Here is a 19,121-nt window from a genome sequence, read left to right on the forward strand (position 1 = left end):
TTTATCATCTGCTGGAATCAATCCTCTCGTTTGCCACTGCTCGAACAGTTTCTCTATTCTGTTCCATGTCTTCTGTCTATCTTTTGGCGCTGTCATAGCATCTGACCTGATGTTTACCCTCTCCTTAATATCTGCAGTTGAGCCTGGCATTGAGAATGCTCTTAACTTAGTGTCATTTAGTGACATATTTCTTAAGTAGTTGGATATAGTTATTAAATGTATCAAAGATGAATCACTAATCTACTGAATAGTACCTTCTGTCCTGATAAAAAATATCCTATGTCATCCGAACTTAACTTCAATATTTGGGATTCTTTTTTAGTTTTTTTTTTTTAAGTTTTTTTTTTTTTTAATAAAAAATTAATAAAGTAAATTAGAAATTATGCAAATTTTAAAATCAGAAATAAAAAAAATAAAAAATGTACAGTGTATGGTTTTGACCTTTAAAATATGAAAATTCAAATAAACTGTGTACAGTGTATTCTGAAGTTTATGAAATTATGCAAATGTCATAACTACAATACTTCAATTCAGAGAAACCACATGTAATCTGTATCTGTGTGTGGTGAAGAATGTATTGACTAACACTTATGTCCGCTAGGGGAGCTGTTTTATTTTTAACTCCTTTCAAATGTATCAACTAATACTTCCAGTTCATAAACCTACTTCCGGTTTATTTACCCAAATAAAGTTCAAATTACTTTCTTTGAAAAGCATGAAAAACAAAAACAACTTAATCTACTCTCAATGTTCATCTACACCATCCCTGTGTATCCACCATCCCAATAGTTACCAGTTGTATCACCTAGTAATGCCAACTGGCTAGCTAACTAGCTTAGCATTAACCTCATGTGACTGGGGGAAGGGGAGGGGAACAATGGGAACATTTGATGCAATTGAAAACCACACTGCTTGAAACACTCCAATACAAACTTCATTTATCTTAGCTCTAAATTCTATAGATGCTGACCTTAAAAGCTGATCTTATACCAATCTTGTACACAATCTTTCCGGCTTAGAACATCACACAAAAATATACTTTTCGGCTTAAGAACTCCACACAATATACTTTATTAAACGAGACTACGCCGGTTTAACACATCAAACATATAAACTAACATGAACGGACCCAGTCCAGTGCTAAACAGAGCATGGCTCGTACCTCCCCAGAGATCTTAACACTATTTGGAGCCAGTCCAATGTAAACCAGATAGCCTCTAGTGCCTCAAGATCTGTAGTCTTCTCCTATTGGCCGGCGTCGACGGGGGCGTGTCCAATGCAAATCCTGTCGGTTTCTGCTGCTAAATTACATCACTCTGATGTCTGTGGTCATCTAAACATTCCCTAATAAACCTCATTTCAGTGTTAATAAATGAGTGTTAAACTCAGGGTGTTTAGTGTACAACATCACGTTATTTCACCTTCAATTCACGGTTTGAAAACGTAGCATTTCGCCACAAGCTAATGCTAACCGGAAATGACGAAATTCACCAGCGGAAAACCGGAAGTCACATGTGAATCTTCGGTTTTCAGAATAAAACAGATTTAAATGAAATAGTGTATTTCATTCAAATTACGCCACATCAACATTGATTTTAATTTCTAACACAACCCGACAGCACGTCGATTTCTGCTCCCCAATAAAGAGAGATTTGCACCTCCGATGCACCGCCTCCGTCTCCCTTCTCTCGGCACTACAATAGGATATAAAACCATGCTCGTATCTACAACCTATAGAAATGCAAAACGGCGTCAGTTTAGACGTAATTCTGTCCTCCTGCTTACCGCATCATTTATGAGAAAACATTTCATAACATTAACACAACATATTCGAGGTGGTTTTAAATAGCATATCTGTATTTATTTATTTCTCCAAGTTATGTTTTTGTGTGCACTGAGGAGTAGGGTGACCAGATGTCCCGCTTTGCGCGGGACTGCACGGCATTTTCACGACTTTTGGTGCGTCCCGCAAATTGAGACGATGTCCCGCATATTTCATTTTGATTGGCTAAAACGCTTTTCTAAAATCAGATTTATCCAATGGCTGTTGAGAAAGCAGGGAAGGCTATCATCACGGAGCTGTGTTTGCTGTCAATCAAACTGTAAGACACGGCGGGTGCTGGTCAAGTGTTAACCAATGAGAGTAACTCACTCACACACACACCGCCGCGGCCCTGCCAAACAACAACAATGAAAGTCAATAACGCAGGCGACGCAGCAGGTTATGGAAAATGGAGGAAACTGAAACTACAGCTAAGAAAAGAAGAAGATGCACATACAACAAAGACTGGGAAGACATTTACCCGTGGGCAGCGGCGGACTGGGACTACAAATCAGCCCGGGACTCTCGACCGGCCCACCTCGGTACCGCAAATAATCACCGCTAGTACATTTTCAACGGGGGGGGTGTTGAGAGGGTGTCCCACATTGTCCCACACAAACATACTCCTTGTCCCACATTTGGTTTGTTGGGACCTGGTCACCCTACTGAGGAGTCTCAAACAGGCGTTTGTTTAATCATTTTAAGATTGGCTTTAATCAATGTTTGAAAATGAATTCTTCATATTTGATAAATGAGAGGTAACATTTTATTTATGGTATTATTTCCACATATTTCTCTCCATTCTTCCTTCTGCCAACGGTGTCGCAGTTTCTCGTCTCTCCCGTTTGTGTGCTTAGTGCGTACGCATGGGTTAGAGTTTGCGTGGAGGACAGCACATTTTCCCGTCAAGTTAGTATTTAATAAATCGCAAACATTGCGTAGAAACTGGCGTACGCCATTTTTTGAGCGTATATCCCTTTATAAATGAGGCCCCTGGTCCTGATCTAAAACCACTATACCTAGACTCATCAAATCTGGACTGGATTATCCCAGAGGGTCTAAAGATTCTTTATAACACAGTTTGAGATTTGTGAAACCTTTATTCTATTTGTGAAAATACAAAAAAGGGAGATTTCAGTGCTTTTTTCGCATTGTCTTGTCTTCCCCTGTGCTCCATGTCTTTTCGTCGTCGTTTCTCGTCTATGATACCTGTTAGTCTCTTTGCTCTTGTCCATGCTACCTGTCACGCTCCATGTTTGTTCCTGAGGTTTTTTGTCCTGATCCTTCCTCGTACTCCCCCGGTTTTGGTATGTTAAGTTGTTCCTTGTTTTCTTTTGTCATTCAGCTTTGGGAAATAAAGCTCGCTTTTTGTTACCTGACCTTTTAGTCCTTTTACTGCATTTGGGTCCTATTTTCCCCAACCCTGACACTGAGTCTGCTTCAAATTTAACTTATTATCCTCACAGGATCATTTTATTAAAGTTCAAGCAAAACTTACTAAAGCATTCTAACTGTTTATGCTTTAACAGCAATTAATAAATGATCCAGCTTTGCTTTTGGCTAACTGTTTTAGTTGTTCTGCTTTATGATTGTAATGCATGACTGTGCCAACATGTGTCTCCTCCTCCCTGCTCTTGTTTGTAGGCTGCACCTGCTTTTCAGGAGACCAGGCCTCGCAATTATGTTCTTTCTGCCAGTGCATCAGCGGTAAGAGTCCACCACAAACTGCAGGGTCTGTCACCCAGCAGGAGCTAGGCTAACATGCTATCAGGCACAGAGCCTAATGGCGCGTTTCCACTACAGCCCGCAGCCCGGTTTAAGAGGGCTGTGACGTCAGCGGCCCGTCTTTGGTTGCGTTTCCACTTGGCCTAGTACCGGCCGGCGGGTCCTAATTCACAGTTTTTCTGGCCTCATAAAATCGTGGGTCCAGGGCCAGAGACAACGAGGCTGAGTCGGGCTGAGTATGCTAAACTAGAGAGAGCGTCGCTGGCAAGGGGGCAACAACTACAACAAGATGGACATATTTGACCGTGATTTAATTGTAATACACGTTTCAAAATGATGCCGAAGTAACAACATACTGATACCGGTTAGTAAAAACCATGAATTAATGCTTTGTCAAGTCTGCAGACAGACGGCAGGCGAAAAACCTTTTAAAATGCTTGTTTTCTAAATGGAGATTGGCTAAGCTAACGCAGTATATGCTCCGACCGTCCACACTCACAACAACGGCCTATACAGACATAAATAAACCAGCGACTGTATTCACCATGACACAGGCAGTCTGTGGTTTGTACTTGTTTAAGTTTTGTCTAGTTTCTGAACATATATGAGGAGCTGTGAGCTCTGAGTGCTAACAGCTAACGGCTGTGTTGTTTTTCTGGGGTCCTCTGTAGTGATGGGAATTATGGCTCTTTGAAGGGAGCCGGATCTTATGGCTCCGTTCCTTTCAAAGAGCCGTTCAAAAGAGCCGTTCAAAAGAGCCGTTGTTTTAAAGGGGGCGGGGTTACTAGGTTTATCTGCGAAATAATCACCAGGATAATGATTGACTGCATTGCCAGACCTAATGTAAATAATCGGCATTGTAAACATGACACAAGGTGGCGCCATATCCATGTCATCATGTCAGTGAATATACTTTGAATTTACCCTCTGTATGTGATAAGTAAATAAAGTTGCCTTGCCTTGAATGAAATTCACGCAACTCTTAATATTAGATACTGTGTTTTTAAGTGGCGATGGAGATTATTTGTTGACCCTGCTTTAAAGGATATTTTGCCTTTACAAATGGTGCGCTTTATCACTGCCTGGGTTTTGGTTGAAGTGCATCCAAATGCTGCTGCGCTTTCACGTTTGGCTCATTTTCCATCCGAAAAACACGTGGTCTACCTGTCCTGTACCACTTGGTATGACTTCTCTCTCGCGCGTATTCCGTTAAGACCCACCCCATCTCACTCCTCGTGCTGAAACCTACCAATCAGAGTAGGGGCGGATCTTCACGGAATACGTTTGGGGAACAAAATCAAGCTTTTTAAAAGGCGAGTGAATTTTGGCAGGCAGTGAGTGCGGACCAACGATTGAACGATAACAAGAACGGCTCTCACCAAGTAGGACTCGGTTCCCCTCGTTCGTACCAAAGAGCCGTTCAAAAGAATCGGCTCGTTCGCGACCGACACATCACAAGTCCTCTGAAGATCACGTCACGGCTCCGCCTACACTGCGTTACTATAGATACTGCCCCAGTTCCTAAACTGTAATGGAAATGCGCCATAAAGTGAGCCAGTCCTAACGAGGCCCAGCCATACCGAGCGGGGCCGAGCGAGGCCGTGTAGTGGAAACGCGCCATTAGAACACCACATACTCCAAAAGACAGATGATGTAGCTCACATCAGGGCACAGAGCTGCTGCAGCCTCACCTGACCCAGCAGCTCGTTGGCTAAAGCTATTGAATGTTGTGTTGGAAGCATCCTGAGGCCACAGTGGCTTCAGAACATGTAAATAGTCTATCTTAAAAAATATCTTGAATTTATTCGTAGAAAGTTAGTTTGTTATTTAACAGGTATGGAGACTTTTTTTTGTTTCATACATTTTCAAAAATACATTGTTAGAATTTCTAAAAAGTACTCTTACTCAAACCACTAAAATAATGTAAATGAAGCAAAAGGCTCCTGAAATCCTTTCACATGTACTCACCAGTGTAATGCTGCCTTGCTGTGGTCCCAGTATATTTAAACTGCATGGGATGACGGCTACTAATGAGCACTGCACATGATATATATATTTGGAATGCTTTATGGATTGAAGTGGGGGCTGCATTTTGAATTCTTAAACAAGTTATGCTTGTCAGACTGTGGCATGACCTTTGCAACACAAATATAATAAAGACATGAGAATGTTTAGCAAGTTTTGATATTGTTGCATGCTGTTTATACTTTTTTTGACATAAAAAAACTATGATTACTAATGTATAGCTTTACACTGGTATGATCTGGAACTGTGACAGGCTCTGAAAGACTCCAATCCACTTCCGTAGTTGCATTTATAAAGGGAAACAATGGCCTTAATCCAACTGGTCACAAAAACCAAACATTTTTAGATTTTTAGGGTTTTAGATCAGGACCTGGTCTTATGTGGTCTAGATGCGAAAAAAGCACTGAAATCTCCCTTTTTTGTATTTTCACAAATAGAATAATGGTTTCACAAATCTAAAACGGTGTTATAAAGAATCTTTAGACTCTCTGGGGTAATCCAGTCCAAATAAATCGGCTATGCAGCGATCTAAGAGGTTCAAACCATAGACTGTATATATAAAGGTAGACTGTATATATAAAGGTTGAAACCTTTATATATACAGTCTATGGTTCAAACACGGAGGAGTGTTCGCTCAGCGCTGTAAATTAAATGTCCCTTAACTTTCCCCTTAACTGCCGAATCGGAAGCTCTGAATCGGAAGCCAACTTCAGCGTCGTTGAAAACATTTGAGATGCATTTGTTCAGCTTCTTGTTGAGGAAGTCAACAGACTAACCACAGCACTTTTTATAACACGTGACTCTTCCTCCCCAGTAAACATCAGCCTCAGTGTTGCTTAGTTTCTTTTGTAACCAATTTACCCTTACATTTTATATTAAACATTGTTTGTGGTTCGTGTCCTTGCCACTGTAGATATGTATGAACTGTTTGTATTGTTTTTATTTTATGATGTTTATACTTCTTTACACTTTTTAAAGATTGAAAGATGTTCATGCCGGAACACATTGCTGCTGTAACAACACCATTTCCCTCAATAAAGTATATCTTTCTCATACTCAGGCTGGACATCACTGTGAACCTTTATTGAACCTCTTAAATCGCTGCATAGCCGATTTATTTGGACTGGATTATCCCAGAGAGTCTAAAGATTCTTTATAACACAGTTTTAGATTTGTGAAACCTTAATTCTATTTGTGAAAATACAAAAAAGGAATATTTTGCTGCTTTTTCTACATCTAGACCACATTAGACCAGGTCCTGATCTAAAACCACTATACCTAGACTCATCAAATCTGGACTGGATTATCCCAGAGAGTCTAAACATTCTTTATAACACCGTTTTAGATTTGTGAAACCATTATTCTATTTGAGTGAAACATATTAAAATATAATATCTGGCGCCACCTAGTGTCAGAAGATTACTGTCCTCTGGTTACTCTGAGAGTAAGATGTAACCACACCCTATTTCTATACGAGTGGCTTTGACTCTTCTGAGTGAGTCATTTAAAACCAGGCAGATTCTATGGAAAGAAAGAGGAGAAACAGAAATGCACTTTTAATCTCTAGTCTCCATATGATGATTCTTAGTGGAGGTGCACATTCAGCTCTCTGTAACGCTGTGATCCGTTGATGGAAATACTGAACAACTAAAGAAAAACCCTAGTTGATGATTATTTCAAACCTTTATGAAACGTACCGGTTTTGTTCAGCAGGATAATCTCCACATATTAACACCACTTTATGATTGTTAGCGTAAAAGAGAGAACTATAAAGGAACTACAGCACGATCACATTTCATTTATGTTTGAGGAGCTTCAGGTGAGTCAACTTTATTCTGGTGGAGTTTACATGTCGGCTGTCGGGGAGGAATCTCTCCTGCTGATGTTCAGGTGTATATCAGTATGTAGTGTCTCTACTTTAAAGAGTCCTCTCCTGCTGATCTTCAGGTGTATATCAGTATGTAGTGTCTCTACTTTAAAGAGTCCTCTCCTGCTGATGTTCAGGTGTATATCAGTATGTAGTGTCTCTACTTTAAAGAGTCCTCTCCTGCTGATGTTCAGGTGTATATCAGTATGTAGTGTCTCTACTTTAAAGAGTCCTCTCCTGCTGATGTTCAGGTGTATATCAGTATGTAGTGTCTCTACTTTAAAGAGTCCTCTCCTGCTGATGTTCAGGTGTATATCAGTATGTAGTGTCTCTACTTTAAAGAGTCCTCTCCTACTGATGTTCAGGTGTATATCAGTATGTAGTGTCTCTACTTTAAAGAGTCCTCTCCTGCTGATGTTCAGGCGTATATCAGTATGTAGTGTCTCTACTTTAAAGAGTCCTCTCCTGCTGATGTTCAGGTGTATATCAGTATGTAGTGTCTCTACTTTAAAGAGTCCTCTCCTGCTGATGTTCAGGTGTATATCAGTATGTAGTGTCTCTACTTTAAAGAGTCCTCTCCTGTTGATGTTCAGGTGTATATCAGTATGTAGTGTCTCTACTTTAAAGAGTCCTCTCCTGCTGATGTTCAGGTGTATATCAGTATGTAGTGTCTCTACTTTAAAGAGTCCTCTCCTGCTGATGTTCAGGTGTATATCAGTATGTAATGTCTCTACTTTAAAGAGTCCTCTCCTGCTGATGTTCAGTTGTATATCAGTATGTATTGTCTCTACTTTAAAGAGTCCTCTCCTGTTGCAACACACTCTCACTCCCTAAGCGTCCAGGAGTGGCGCATCCATGAATATGGAGGGATGAAACCCTCTTTGATGGTCACACATGCAGAGCACACAGCACACACAGTGAAATTTGTATCTACAGATAAATATTAAGCCTGACAAAGTACTTAACGTCTAATATATTGCTTTCCTGCAATGTTAACTATGTTTAAGCACTTATTTTAACTGATATTATACATATGTATTATACTCTTATAAGATGTATGTAGATAGTATAAGAAATGTGCAGAATATGACAATGTAATGGTGGAGGTACACACATATTGATAGATGTCTTGTAATGCACTGTTGAGGAACCTGCAACCCAAGTTTTTCATTCATTGCATAACTACACCGTAGTTGTGTATAATATGATATGTCAATAAACCTTAGAAAATCTTGAAATCTTGAAAGGGATGTGCAAAATAGTAATTATATACAGTCTTTAATGAACTATTAGTAGAAAATAACGACGAGTAAAGAATATACTTCATAGGGATCCTATTAATATCTAATAATACAATTATAAAATGCAATAACGTGCTTTAACCAGTAGGTGTCCCTTTCTATCAGCTGTGCACCGTTATGGCGTAAATACAGCCTATCTACCAATTGGATCAAATATAAAAGTCAGCCGAATTAGTGTTGATACTGCAAGGAGACGTATTGTGTGAAAAGAAATGTAAGATGTTGTTTAATTGCTGATATATTTAAGATCCACGTCAAGTTTTCAGTTTTGGCGGCAGTTCCTGTTTGTCTAGAAGTCTTGTCATCAGGGCTCTATACATAGAGTTAACTACGGCAGATATTTCATATTTAATGCAGCCGAAACGTGTATTACAATGCCGTTATGTGATGACTTTCAAAGAGAAAAGCAAGCACACTCGGAATAATGTATTATTTTATTGTTTTATACAGTCTATGGTTGCTCCAGAGGATTGTGGGTAATGTAATGTCTTCGGCCATCCAAAACTCATAGAAAACGACTTGTTTGTCAGAATTGAAGGGGAAAACGTGACCAAAGCATTGTACACACACTAAAACCTATCAATGTCGTTTAATTAACAAGGATAATCTGGTGTTTTTGAGTTGATGAGTAGTGGAGATATCACTGTCAAATCAATCGACAGTAAGGGGAATACTTACTTCCGGGTGTACAATTCTCCATTATCCAATGGGAATGGACGCTCACATTGCCTTTAACAGCCTCCGACACAAACGAATGCCGTGCTTCCCTAAGCGTCAAATACCGCCGCCGATGGGAATACATTGCAATCAGTTGAAAGCTCTTTGCGTCCGTTTATGAAGCTGAAGGAGCCTCGGCGCGTCACAACTGGACACGACGGGACCCTGACCAAGCGTCGCTCCTGGACGCTTAGGGAGTGAGAGTGTGTTGTCCTGTGGAGGAGACACAGAGGGACTCTTTAAACTGCAGCTATGGTCCTGTGGAGGAGACACAGAGGGACTCTTTAAACTGCAGCTATGTTCCTGTGGAGGAGACACAGAGGGACTCTTTAAACTGCAGCTATGTTCCTGTGGAGGAGACACAGAGGGACTCTTTAAACTGCTGCTATGTTCCTGTGGAGGAGACACAGAGGGACTCTTTAAACTGCAGCTATGTTTCTGTGCTGCTTTACATAGAACAGCTTTAAAGAGACAAACTAACCAGAGACACAGGAGGCGAGGAAGAGGAGCTGCAGGATGAGGAAGATCATCTTCTCCCTGAGAGGACACACACACACACACACACACACACACACACACACACACACACACACACACGAAGACATACAGTCTGTCTGTAGTTATTATCACAATACTTCAGACTGACACCAGGAACAGTAATGAACTTCTGACACTAGGTGGCGCCAGATATCAATATTATCGTCTCTTTAAACTGAATCAGAACATAGGGTTTTATTTGTACCTCTTTTTTTTCACTTTAGCTGTAACAATGTACATGTCCCCTCTGTGGGACGAATACAGGTCTGATTTCTGATTCAATACAGCAGTCTGTCTTTGACTGTTATTATTATAATCTCTTTTATTATTTACTATTATTATTGGATTTTTGCTATTATTATTTTTATAATTTCTTTGTATTTATTATTGTTATTATTTTGTACTATAATTATCATCATTCTTATTTATTTTTTTAATAATCTTTCAATAATCTGAACTATTATTATTTCTTAAAATCTTTTATATACAATTCATCCTTCGTAATTTATTATTATAATTCATATTATTTACAAAATCATCATATTTATAATATCTTTTGTGCTATTTATTATGTTTTTAGAATGATTATTTATTTATTTTAGAATGACTAATATAGTTATCTGCCCCTCTATTGAGTGCAGTCGATGTTTGCTGTGTCACGGAGAGGAAGGGTGTGGTTGCTAATTGGATCAGCCTTCAGACAGAAACAGGGACTCTCATTAATAATGAAAACTGTATTCCTGTATTGTTCATGAAACTGGAAGCTCTTTCTCCACAAAATACTGTGTAAAAAGTATTTTCCCCAGATGTATTTTTTGTAGTTTAACCAATAGGATACCCCGGATGTTTCCAGTCGTTTTGGTAGCACTTTAATTTATAACCACGAGGTCATTGAGGCATGTCTTTTAGCTCCTTAGTTCCTAACAGGAGAACAAAGATGTGATCTTACCTGTAAACCTTTGGAAAGTGGAGAGATCTCATGAGTCTGGAGACAGCAGGATTCACAGCATCCCTCAATGATTGGTCCCTGAACTGCACTACCATATATGTTACATCTAGAAAACAGCTGTTCAGATCAACAAGCAGGCAGTGGATATCCTTCTCTCTGATTGGCTGATTGCAGTGGTTCAATATCAACAGTCCTCTTATTAATAAAGCAAAGGTTCCCATTGGTCGCCTTTCCCTGATGCATGCAAATTAGTAACCCCCCCCCCCAGTTTACTGCCTCCTGATTGGTCCGTGTGTTTTTAGTTTCACTTTCAAGACTTGGCAGGAATTCAAGGCAGCTGCAGTGTTCATGAAGCAGAGAGACATGAGGACGAACAATAGGGTGAAAGAATAAACACCTTTATTATAACATAAAGGAATAAAATATTTTAACACTTTGAAGTCGATCCAATACGACATTTCCAAATATTTCCTCCTGTAGAACATTCAATGCAGGTTGTGTCACTTTTAAGTCAAAAAGTAAATACAATTGATTTATTTATAATGTGTAACATTTGAGAATGACATTAAGTGCAGCATGGTAACAATATCCATGTACACAAAGGGTTTGATGACCTTACAGCTGAATGATAAAACTCAGTGAAAACTGAAATAAATAAATATAACAAATACACTTTACAGATGTTACACTGAGGTCCTTTCTGACTCTTAAATCAGATGTTGGAGAGTCTCACTTTATGCTCAGATTCAGACGGAGATATGTAAGTCCTGATGGTTTGTTTCTCTGATAAACTCCCCGTATGCATGGCTGCATTGTGGGTTCTTCTCTTATATCTTATTAAAACAATGCAGGCCATGCTGACAAAGAGAACCAGAACAGCTGCTGACACTCCAACGATAAGCCAGAGTCTTCTCCAACTCTGTGGTTGTGGACTCTCTGGTCTCTGAGGTTGGAGCTCTTCAGCAGCTGTGGAAAAGGACAGAATATAACATGAGGAACCATTTTAGTGTTAATATATAACAGGTTTAATCTAGAGTGAAAACATGACAATCTGCAACCTCCATTCTTCTGAAAAACCTCCTGTGGTTCCAGCTTCTCAGTTTCCCCTTTTCCACTAAAATGAGTTCTGTGTGGGGCTGGTTTGGATCACAGTTGGTTTGTGAGAAGAGTTTTATTTTAAAATGAGTTGTGCACATTTTAAACAGTTAAAACAAGCCGTTCTTAAGATTTGAGCAGCAGGACTCTTTTGGTCTTTCATTCATACTTTGTTGAGTATCTGCTATTTCCTTTTCCAACTGGTCCAGGGTATATGCAGGAATCCTGAAGTCAAATGTAAGACCTTTTAAGACCTTTTTTAAGACCCTTTCCATACATTTTAAGACCTCATCGCCACTTGGAGTTGTAACCGGTTACATTGGCGACACACTTTACCTGACATTGACTATATACAGTATTGATTGTCCTTCCTCCTTATCTTCCAACCATTTGGACGCAGACTTGCATTTCCCCATAACGATGTTGTTTAACAACCGGCGTAAACGGACCTTCACGCGCTATCAAGCAGTGAGCGTGCGATGTCCTGTTCAGATGACGTCAAATCCAACGGGATGCCATAAATAAACTACACAGAATCACACTACACACCTACACAATGATTACATTCAGGCAGACTGTAGAATACAACCTCTTTGGACAATTTATATACTTATTGAAAACAAGCTACAAAATGTAATACCTTGGAAAATGCCGTTTAATACTTTTTAATACTTTTTAATAGCCTTCATTTTCACTAAATTGATTTATAAACTTTTAATACTTTTTAAGAGCCCGCGGACACCCTGTGTTAACTGTTCAATTATTGGCGAATATGATCCAATATTTGAGACAACATACTGGATGTAGATGCATTAGTATTTAGCTCTATGGAGCCTCTAGACTTCTACTGACTTTACTACTGAGGTTACTCACCAGTGACGTTGAGCCAGCATCTCCTAGAGTTAGTCCCATCAGGTCTGACGAGTATGTCACACACATAAAACCCAGAGTCATTGGTCCTGAGTCTGGAGACATGAAGTGTGAGGCGTCCTTCTGTGAGGATGTCTTTGTCCCACTGGACTCGTCCTGAAAACTCTGGGTCCTGAGACTCTGGGGATTCAACACCTTCATTTAGATTAAACAGGACGTGGAGCCTGGTCTCAGCATACAGGAAACAGAGGGTAGAGATGGAGCTGAGGGAAGTGTCTGTTCTGGTGCTGAAGGTCCACTCCAGGGTGATGTCCTGGTTCTCCTCTGCCTGATAGGAAGTCTGAGTCACATTCACTACAAATGTTCCTGTGGAGGAGACACAGAGGGACTTTTTAAACTGCAGCTATGTTCCCGTGGAGGAGACACAGAGGGACTCTTTAAACTGCAGCTATGTTTCTGTGGAGGAGACACAGAGGGACTCTTTAAACTGCAGCTATGTTTCTGTGGAGGAGAAACAGAGGGACTCTTTAAACTGCAGCTATGTTCCCGTGGAGGAGACACAACAGAGGGACTCTTTAAACTGCAGCTATGTTTCTGTGGAGGAGACACAGAGGGACTCTTTAAACTGCAGCTATGTTTCTGTGCTGCTTTACAGAGAACAGCTTTAAAGAGACAAACTAACCAGAGACACAGGAGGTGAGGAAGAGGAGCAGCAGGATGAGGAAGACCATCTTCTTCCTGTGAGAGGACACACACACACACACACACACACACACACACACACACACACACACACACACACACACACACACACACACACACACACACACACACACACACACACACACACACACACACACACACACACACACACACACACACACACACACACACACACACACACACACACACACACACACACACACACACACACACACACACACACACACACACACACACACACACACACACACACACACACACACACACACACAGTCTGTCTTTACCACATGACTTAGTACACAGAGGACTGACACCAGGAACAGTAACATATGTCTGACACTAGGTGGCGCCAGATATCAACATTATATTTTATTTGAACTGAATCAGGAAATACTTTCTGCTTTGAGATCAGTGAACACAGACTGAAATACAGGACCAACTGAACCCCTTCAGTTTCGTTTCAGAATCTCTCTGAATAATAACAACAATAATTATTATTATTATTATAACAATAGTGAAGGTGTGGTTCGTGAGGTTAAAGGGACTTGAATGCATTCATGCAGAGTTCAATAATTTAATTGTTGTTATTGCTGGGTGAGGTGTCTCCACTTTCTGCAGTAAGATGACTCACTAAAATAACGCATTTTCTGAAGATAAAATCCAGCTTGAGTAAAACTGTTGAAACTCTGTCCAGATGCCAATACTAACCCTGCCACAGTCAACATTGTTCTCTCTGTTTATGTCAAGTGGAGGGAAATGCAAATACAGTGAGAAAGCCTCTCCAATCTCTAATCTATCGACCGTGGATTCGTAACATCATTTCTCGGGAGAGAAAAATTATGATATAAGCTCATGATATAAAAATAAGAACCAATATTTGCTTACCCTTCCAGCGAGACGAGCGAGACCAAAACAAACATTGGTTCCTGCTTTTATATCAAGAGCAGATGGTTCCTACAATAAAAACGTTCCTGTTTTCACAAACTAGACACTGATACCAAGTTACACAAATTATAATAATAATATAATGTAACCTTTAAGCTAAGTGAGGACATCTCCTGTTTCTTGCAGAGATAGAGATAAGAGGTTCATCTCAACAGGAGAGCAACAGAAAGCAGCAGTAAGATATATTTATTTAAAAAAGTAGAAACATGTGTTCTTACCTTTAAATAGTTGAGACTGCAGAGACCTCAGTGCTGACAGTTCTGTTTTCTGGTTTTCATGTCTGAATATGTCCGATTACAACAACAGGAGTAGTTCACACCTGAGGGGGCGTTTCCACTATGGGATCAACGGCTGATTGGTTAGCAGGAGCCAATGATATAAACGTCCTGATGTGAACCCTGTGAGTACGTGTATCTTCGGATCATTTGTTTTTCTTTATTAAACCAGTAAACGGAAGAGCGTCTGAGAGGCGTTTCTACTTTTTGCTTTTTACCTCACTAAATGGTCAAATTGTCATTGGAGCGAGGGGCGAGGCGAAACTCACAGAAGAATAAGATAATTCATTTCATAGTTAAATTAAATAAATAAATACTTTATTTAATGTCAAATTAAAATCTTAAAATATTGCATGATTTAATGCAGTTTTGTTTTATATGTTACACCAATGTGCAGAAGTGTTTGTGTTTTTTTAGTCTTAACTTTGGCCGATAGCCTCCTTCCCTCAGCCAGCAGTCAGGACAGTGAAAATGGGTCATGGAGGGGTCTTCCAGCAGGACAATGACCCTGAACATATGGCCAAGGCAACACAGGAGGGGCTAAAGGAGAAGCTCATTCAGGTGATGGAGTGGCCTTGTCAGTATCGGCCTCATGTAAATAATAGGGCTATACGCAAGAGAAACTATGCAGATACATACAAGCCGTTTTGTCCTCGTGTAAACGGCACCTTAATCCCATAGAAAATCTGTGGAGGGAGCTGAAGCTTCCAGATGCCAAACATCAGCCTCAAAACCTGAATGATTTGGAGAGGATCTTCAGAGAGGAGTGGACCAACATCCTTCCTGAGATGTTCTCAAACCTGGTGATCAACTACAAGAAGAGTCTGACCTCTGTCTGTCCAACCAGGGTTTCTCCACCAAGAACTAAGACATGTTTTGCAAGGGGGTCAAATAGTTATTTCACACAGTTAAATGCAAATCAATTTTCATCTTTTATATAATGTCAATTTTTGGATTTAAAAAAAAAAAAATTTCTCTCAGTGTTAAAATAATAGATTGTTATTTTCTTTGTAAGTGGGCACATTTACAAAATCTGCAAGGGATCAAATACTTATTTCCTCCACTGTATTTGGAAACATTGTTGAGTCCACCAGATGGCTGATAACTGGTGTTTCACTGAGGACAAAAACAGTAATGTGTGTGTGTGTGTGTGTGCGTGTGTGTGTGTGTGTGTGTGTGTGTGTGTGTGTGTGTGTGTGTGTGTGTGTGTGTGTGTGTGTGTGCACACCTCACAAAATGCTAAAACTAGCTCTCTGTGTTTCCACATGTATACAGCTTTTACTTGATTATAAAAGACATCATGTTTATCAGGAAGGTGAGCTAAGAAGAAGGGGAGGGGGAGACAGGAGAGGACAGATGGAGGAGCTTCAGGTGAGTCAACTTTATTCCGGTGGTGTTTTAATGGACTACACATGTTAGTGTATTCTGCGTATAGCTTCATACTATATTTATTTATTTAATTGATCCTTTTACTGCACTGTGTACAGTTTCTTTATTATGCTGCTGTGTTATATGTGTTTTTGTATTTTTGTAACTCTGGCACAACAATTTCCTTCGGGAGAAATAAAGTCCTATCTTATCTTATACAACTTAAAGGTGGGGTAGGTAAGTTTGAGAAACCGGCTCGAGATACACTTGTTGTTATATTCCATGGAATGCTCTTAACATCCCGATAGCAATGAATATCTGAAGTGCTTTGACAAAAAATACATAAAAAAATATCATCTGTGGAAGCCGTAGTACTGTACAAAGCACGGCCAATCATTTTAGCCGGCCCGGCTAAAATAACTGGATGGCCTACCTGCCTGTCAGCCTTCCATCTGTGCACAAACTTATCTCGTGCCCTCATTGGTCATGTGTGCGTTCGTGTGTGTTGGAGGAGGGGATTTATTTTATGTGTTGAGCAACGTCTCCTCCTTGTTAACCTTAAATACAGTCTTTAAAAAGCCTCTTGGATCAAATCTGAACACAGTTTTTCTGAGAAACTCATGAAAAGTTACTTTTTAAGGATACATGGTTCAGTGTTTAGTGGACTTAAAACAACTAAAGCAGTAACATAATATCCAATTGTACAGCAGTAAGTGCCGAGGAAAATGTGAGGAATATGAAAACATTTGGAAACATCAATTTGAGAAATTATAAAATGCTACTTGATAGAAATGTCACATGTAAATATCATTAAAGGCCATTCTCTGCACAACCATTACTTTTGCTTGTAATACTTTAGGTACATTTAGCTGATAATGCTTTTGTACTTTTACACAAGTAAGACTTTGAATGCAGGACTTTAACTTGTAATTAAGTATTTTGACAATAATGTATTGGTACTTTTACTTTGAAGTATATGAACACTTCTTCCACCACTGCAGCTACACACTCATTGAATCCACTGTGAAAATAACCACACAGCTCAGTTTTGACTTCTTCCTGATGAAGGACAGGTCAGGTCAGTAATATCTATTTTATCTATAAATGTCACAAATATGTATATAATTATACACACAAATAAAGGTAATTTTTCTGCACAATGATTACTTTTAATACTTTAGGCACATAATAATAATAATAATAATAATAATAATAATAATAATAATAATAATAATAATAATAATACTTTTGTACTTTTACTTGGGTACGACTTTGAATGCAGGACTTTAACTTGTGATGAAGTATTTTGACATGAATTTATTGGTACTTTTTCTCAAGTGAAGCATCTGAACACTTCTTTAACCTGTGCAGCTATACAACATGTGAAACCACAGTAAATATAACCACACAGCTGATCAGCACATGCTCAGTTTTTAGTTCTGCTTATTGATGAAGGTCAGGTCAGCCTAAACACTCAGCTTCTTTCTCCCTTGTAAGACTGTATTTATTTTCTCTATCAACTGAGAGCAGTGGACTTGAGACAAAAAACAACGGCATGCGGAAACTCCTCTGTGTGAAATGCAAATATAGAACTGAGGAAATAAAGTCACGTGTGTGTGTGTGTGTGTGTGTGTGTGTGTGTGTGTGTGTGTGTGTGTGTGTGTGTGTGTGTGTGTGTGTGTGTGTGTGTGTGTATGTGTGTGGAGCCGTCTATCTATTCCATTTAGGTATGTTCGAGCAACCTGCACATATTGTTATCTCATCAGAAGTTTGTTGTTGGTGACTGTGAACTGAAAATATTTGAGATGCATTTGTTCAGCTTCTTGTTGAGGAAGTCAACAGACTAACCACAGCACCTTTTTATAACACGTGACACTTGCTCCCCTTGTAAACATCAGCCTCAGTGTTGCTTAGTTTCTTTTGTAACCAACTTACATTGTTTGTGGTTCGTGTCCTTGCCACTGTAGATATGTATGAACTGTTTGTATTGTTTTTATTTTATGATGTTTATACTTCTTTCCACTTTTTAAAGATTGAAAGATGTTAATGCCTGAACACATTGCTGCTGTAACAACACCATTTCCCTCAATAAAGTATATCTTTCTCATACTCAGGCTGGACATCACTGCAATTACGTTTCCATTAAACACTGCAGCTCTATGCTGTGTTTACTTTCTGCTAAAGTGAAAGTATTTCCTGGTTCAGTTCAAAGAAAAGAAAATATTCATATCTGGCGCCACGTAGTGTCAGAAGATTTCTGTCCTCTGGTTACTCTGAGTAATAAGTAATGTGATGATGACTAAAGACAGACTGTATATTTTCTAATGTGTGACCTTTGACCTTGTGTGTGTGTGTGTGTGTGTGTGTGTGTGTGTGTGTGTGTGTGTGTGTGTGTGTTTCCTCTCACAGGGAGAAGATGATCTTCCTCCTCCTCCTCTTCCTCACCTCCTGTGTCTCTTAGTGTGTCTCTTTAAAGCTGTTCTCAGTAAAGCAGCACATAAAGAGGTACATTTTGTAAATGAATCCCTATTTCTATACGAGTGGCTTTGACTCTTCTGAGTGAGTCATTTCAAACCAGGCAGACTCTATGGAAAGAAAGAGGAGAAACAGAAATGCACTTTTAATCTCTAGTCTCCATATGATGATCCTTAGTGGAGGTGCACATTCAGCTCTCTGTAACGCTGTGATCCGTTGATGGAAATACTGAACAACTAAAGAAAAACCCTAGTTGATGATTATTTCAAACCTTTATGAAACTTACTGTTTTGTTCAGCAGGATAATCTCCACATATTAACACCACTTTATGATTGTTAGCGTAAAAGAGAGAACTACTGTATAAAGGAACTACAGCACGATCACATTTCATTTATGTTTGAGGAGCTTCAGGTGAGTCAACTTTAT

General features: G+C 39.5%; 2 protein-coding genes across 3 annotated transcripts in view; both read right to left on the reverse strand.

Moving 5' to 3' along the window:
- LOC117484088 (myelin-oligodendrocyte glycoprotein-like) overlaps positions 1-14,611 on the reverse strand; it is a 39,591-nt gene extending 24,980 nt beyond the window's left edge. Inside the window, exons 1-2 of one of the 2 annotated variants that reach the window (XM_034132535.1) lie at positions 10,944-11,147; positions 9,939-9,994 (exon numbers count right to left, since the gene is read on the reverse strand). In XM_034132535.1, coding sequence (XP_033988426.1) covers positions 9,939-9,994; positions 10,944-11,038 — 151 coding nt within the window. In that variant the 5' untranslated portion in view covers positions 11,039-11,147. Of the gene's footprint in view, positions 1-9,938; positions 9,995-10,943; positions 11,148-14,516 lie in introns of those variants that run through there. The other variant, XM_034132544.1, reaches the window with a different exon arrangement.
- Positions 11,326-14,888, reverse strand: LOC117484186 (myelin-oligodendrocyte glycoprotein-like). The gene is made up of 4 exons (XM_034132663.1): positions 14,795-14,888; positions 13,591-13,646; positions 12,912-13,274; positions 11,326-11,909 (listed from the first exon to the last, which is right to left on the reverse strand). Exons 2-4 carry the CDS (start codon positions 13,637-13,639, stop codon positions 11,656-11,658), a joined length of 666 nt encoding a protein of 221 aa, XP_033988554.1. The 5' UTR covers positions 13,640-13,646; positions 14,795-14,888; the 3' UTR covers positions 11,326-11,655.
- Between the last annotated feature and the right edge of the window lie 4,233 nt (positions 14,889-19,121).

The sequence above is a fragment of the Trematomus bernacchii genome, unplaced genomic scaffold (genome assembly GCF_902827165.1).
Source record: "Trematomus bernacchii unplaced genomic scaffold, fTreBer1.1, whole genome shotgun sequence".
NCBI lineage: Eukaryota > Metazoa > Chordata > Actinopteri > Perciformes > Nototheniidae > Trematomus > Trematomus bernacchii.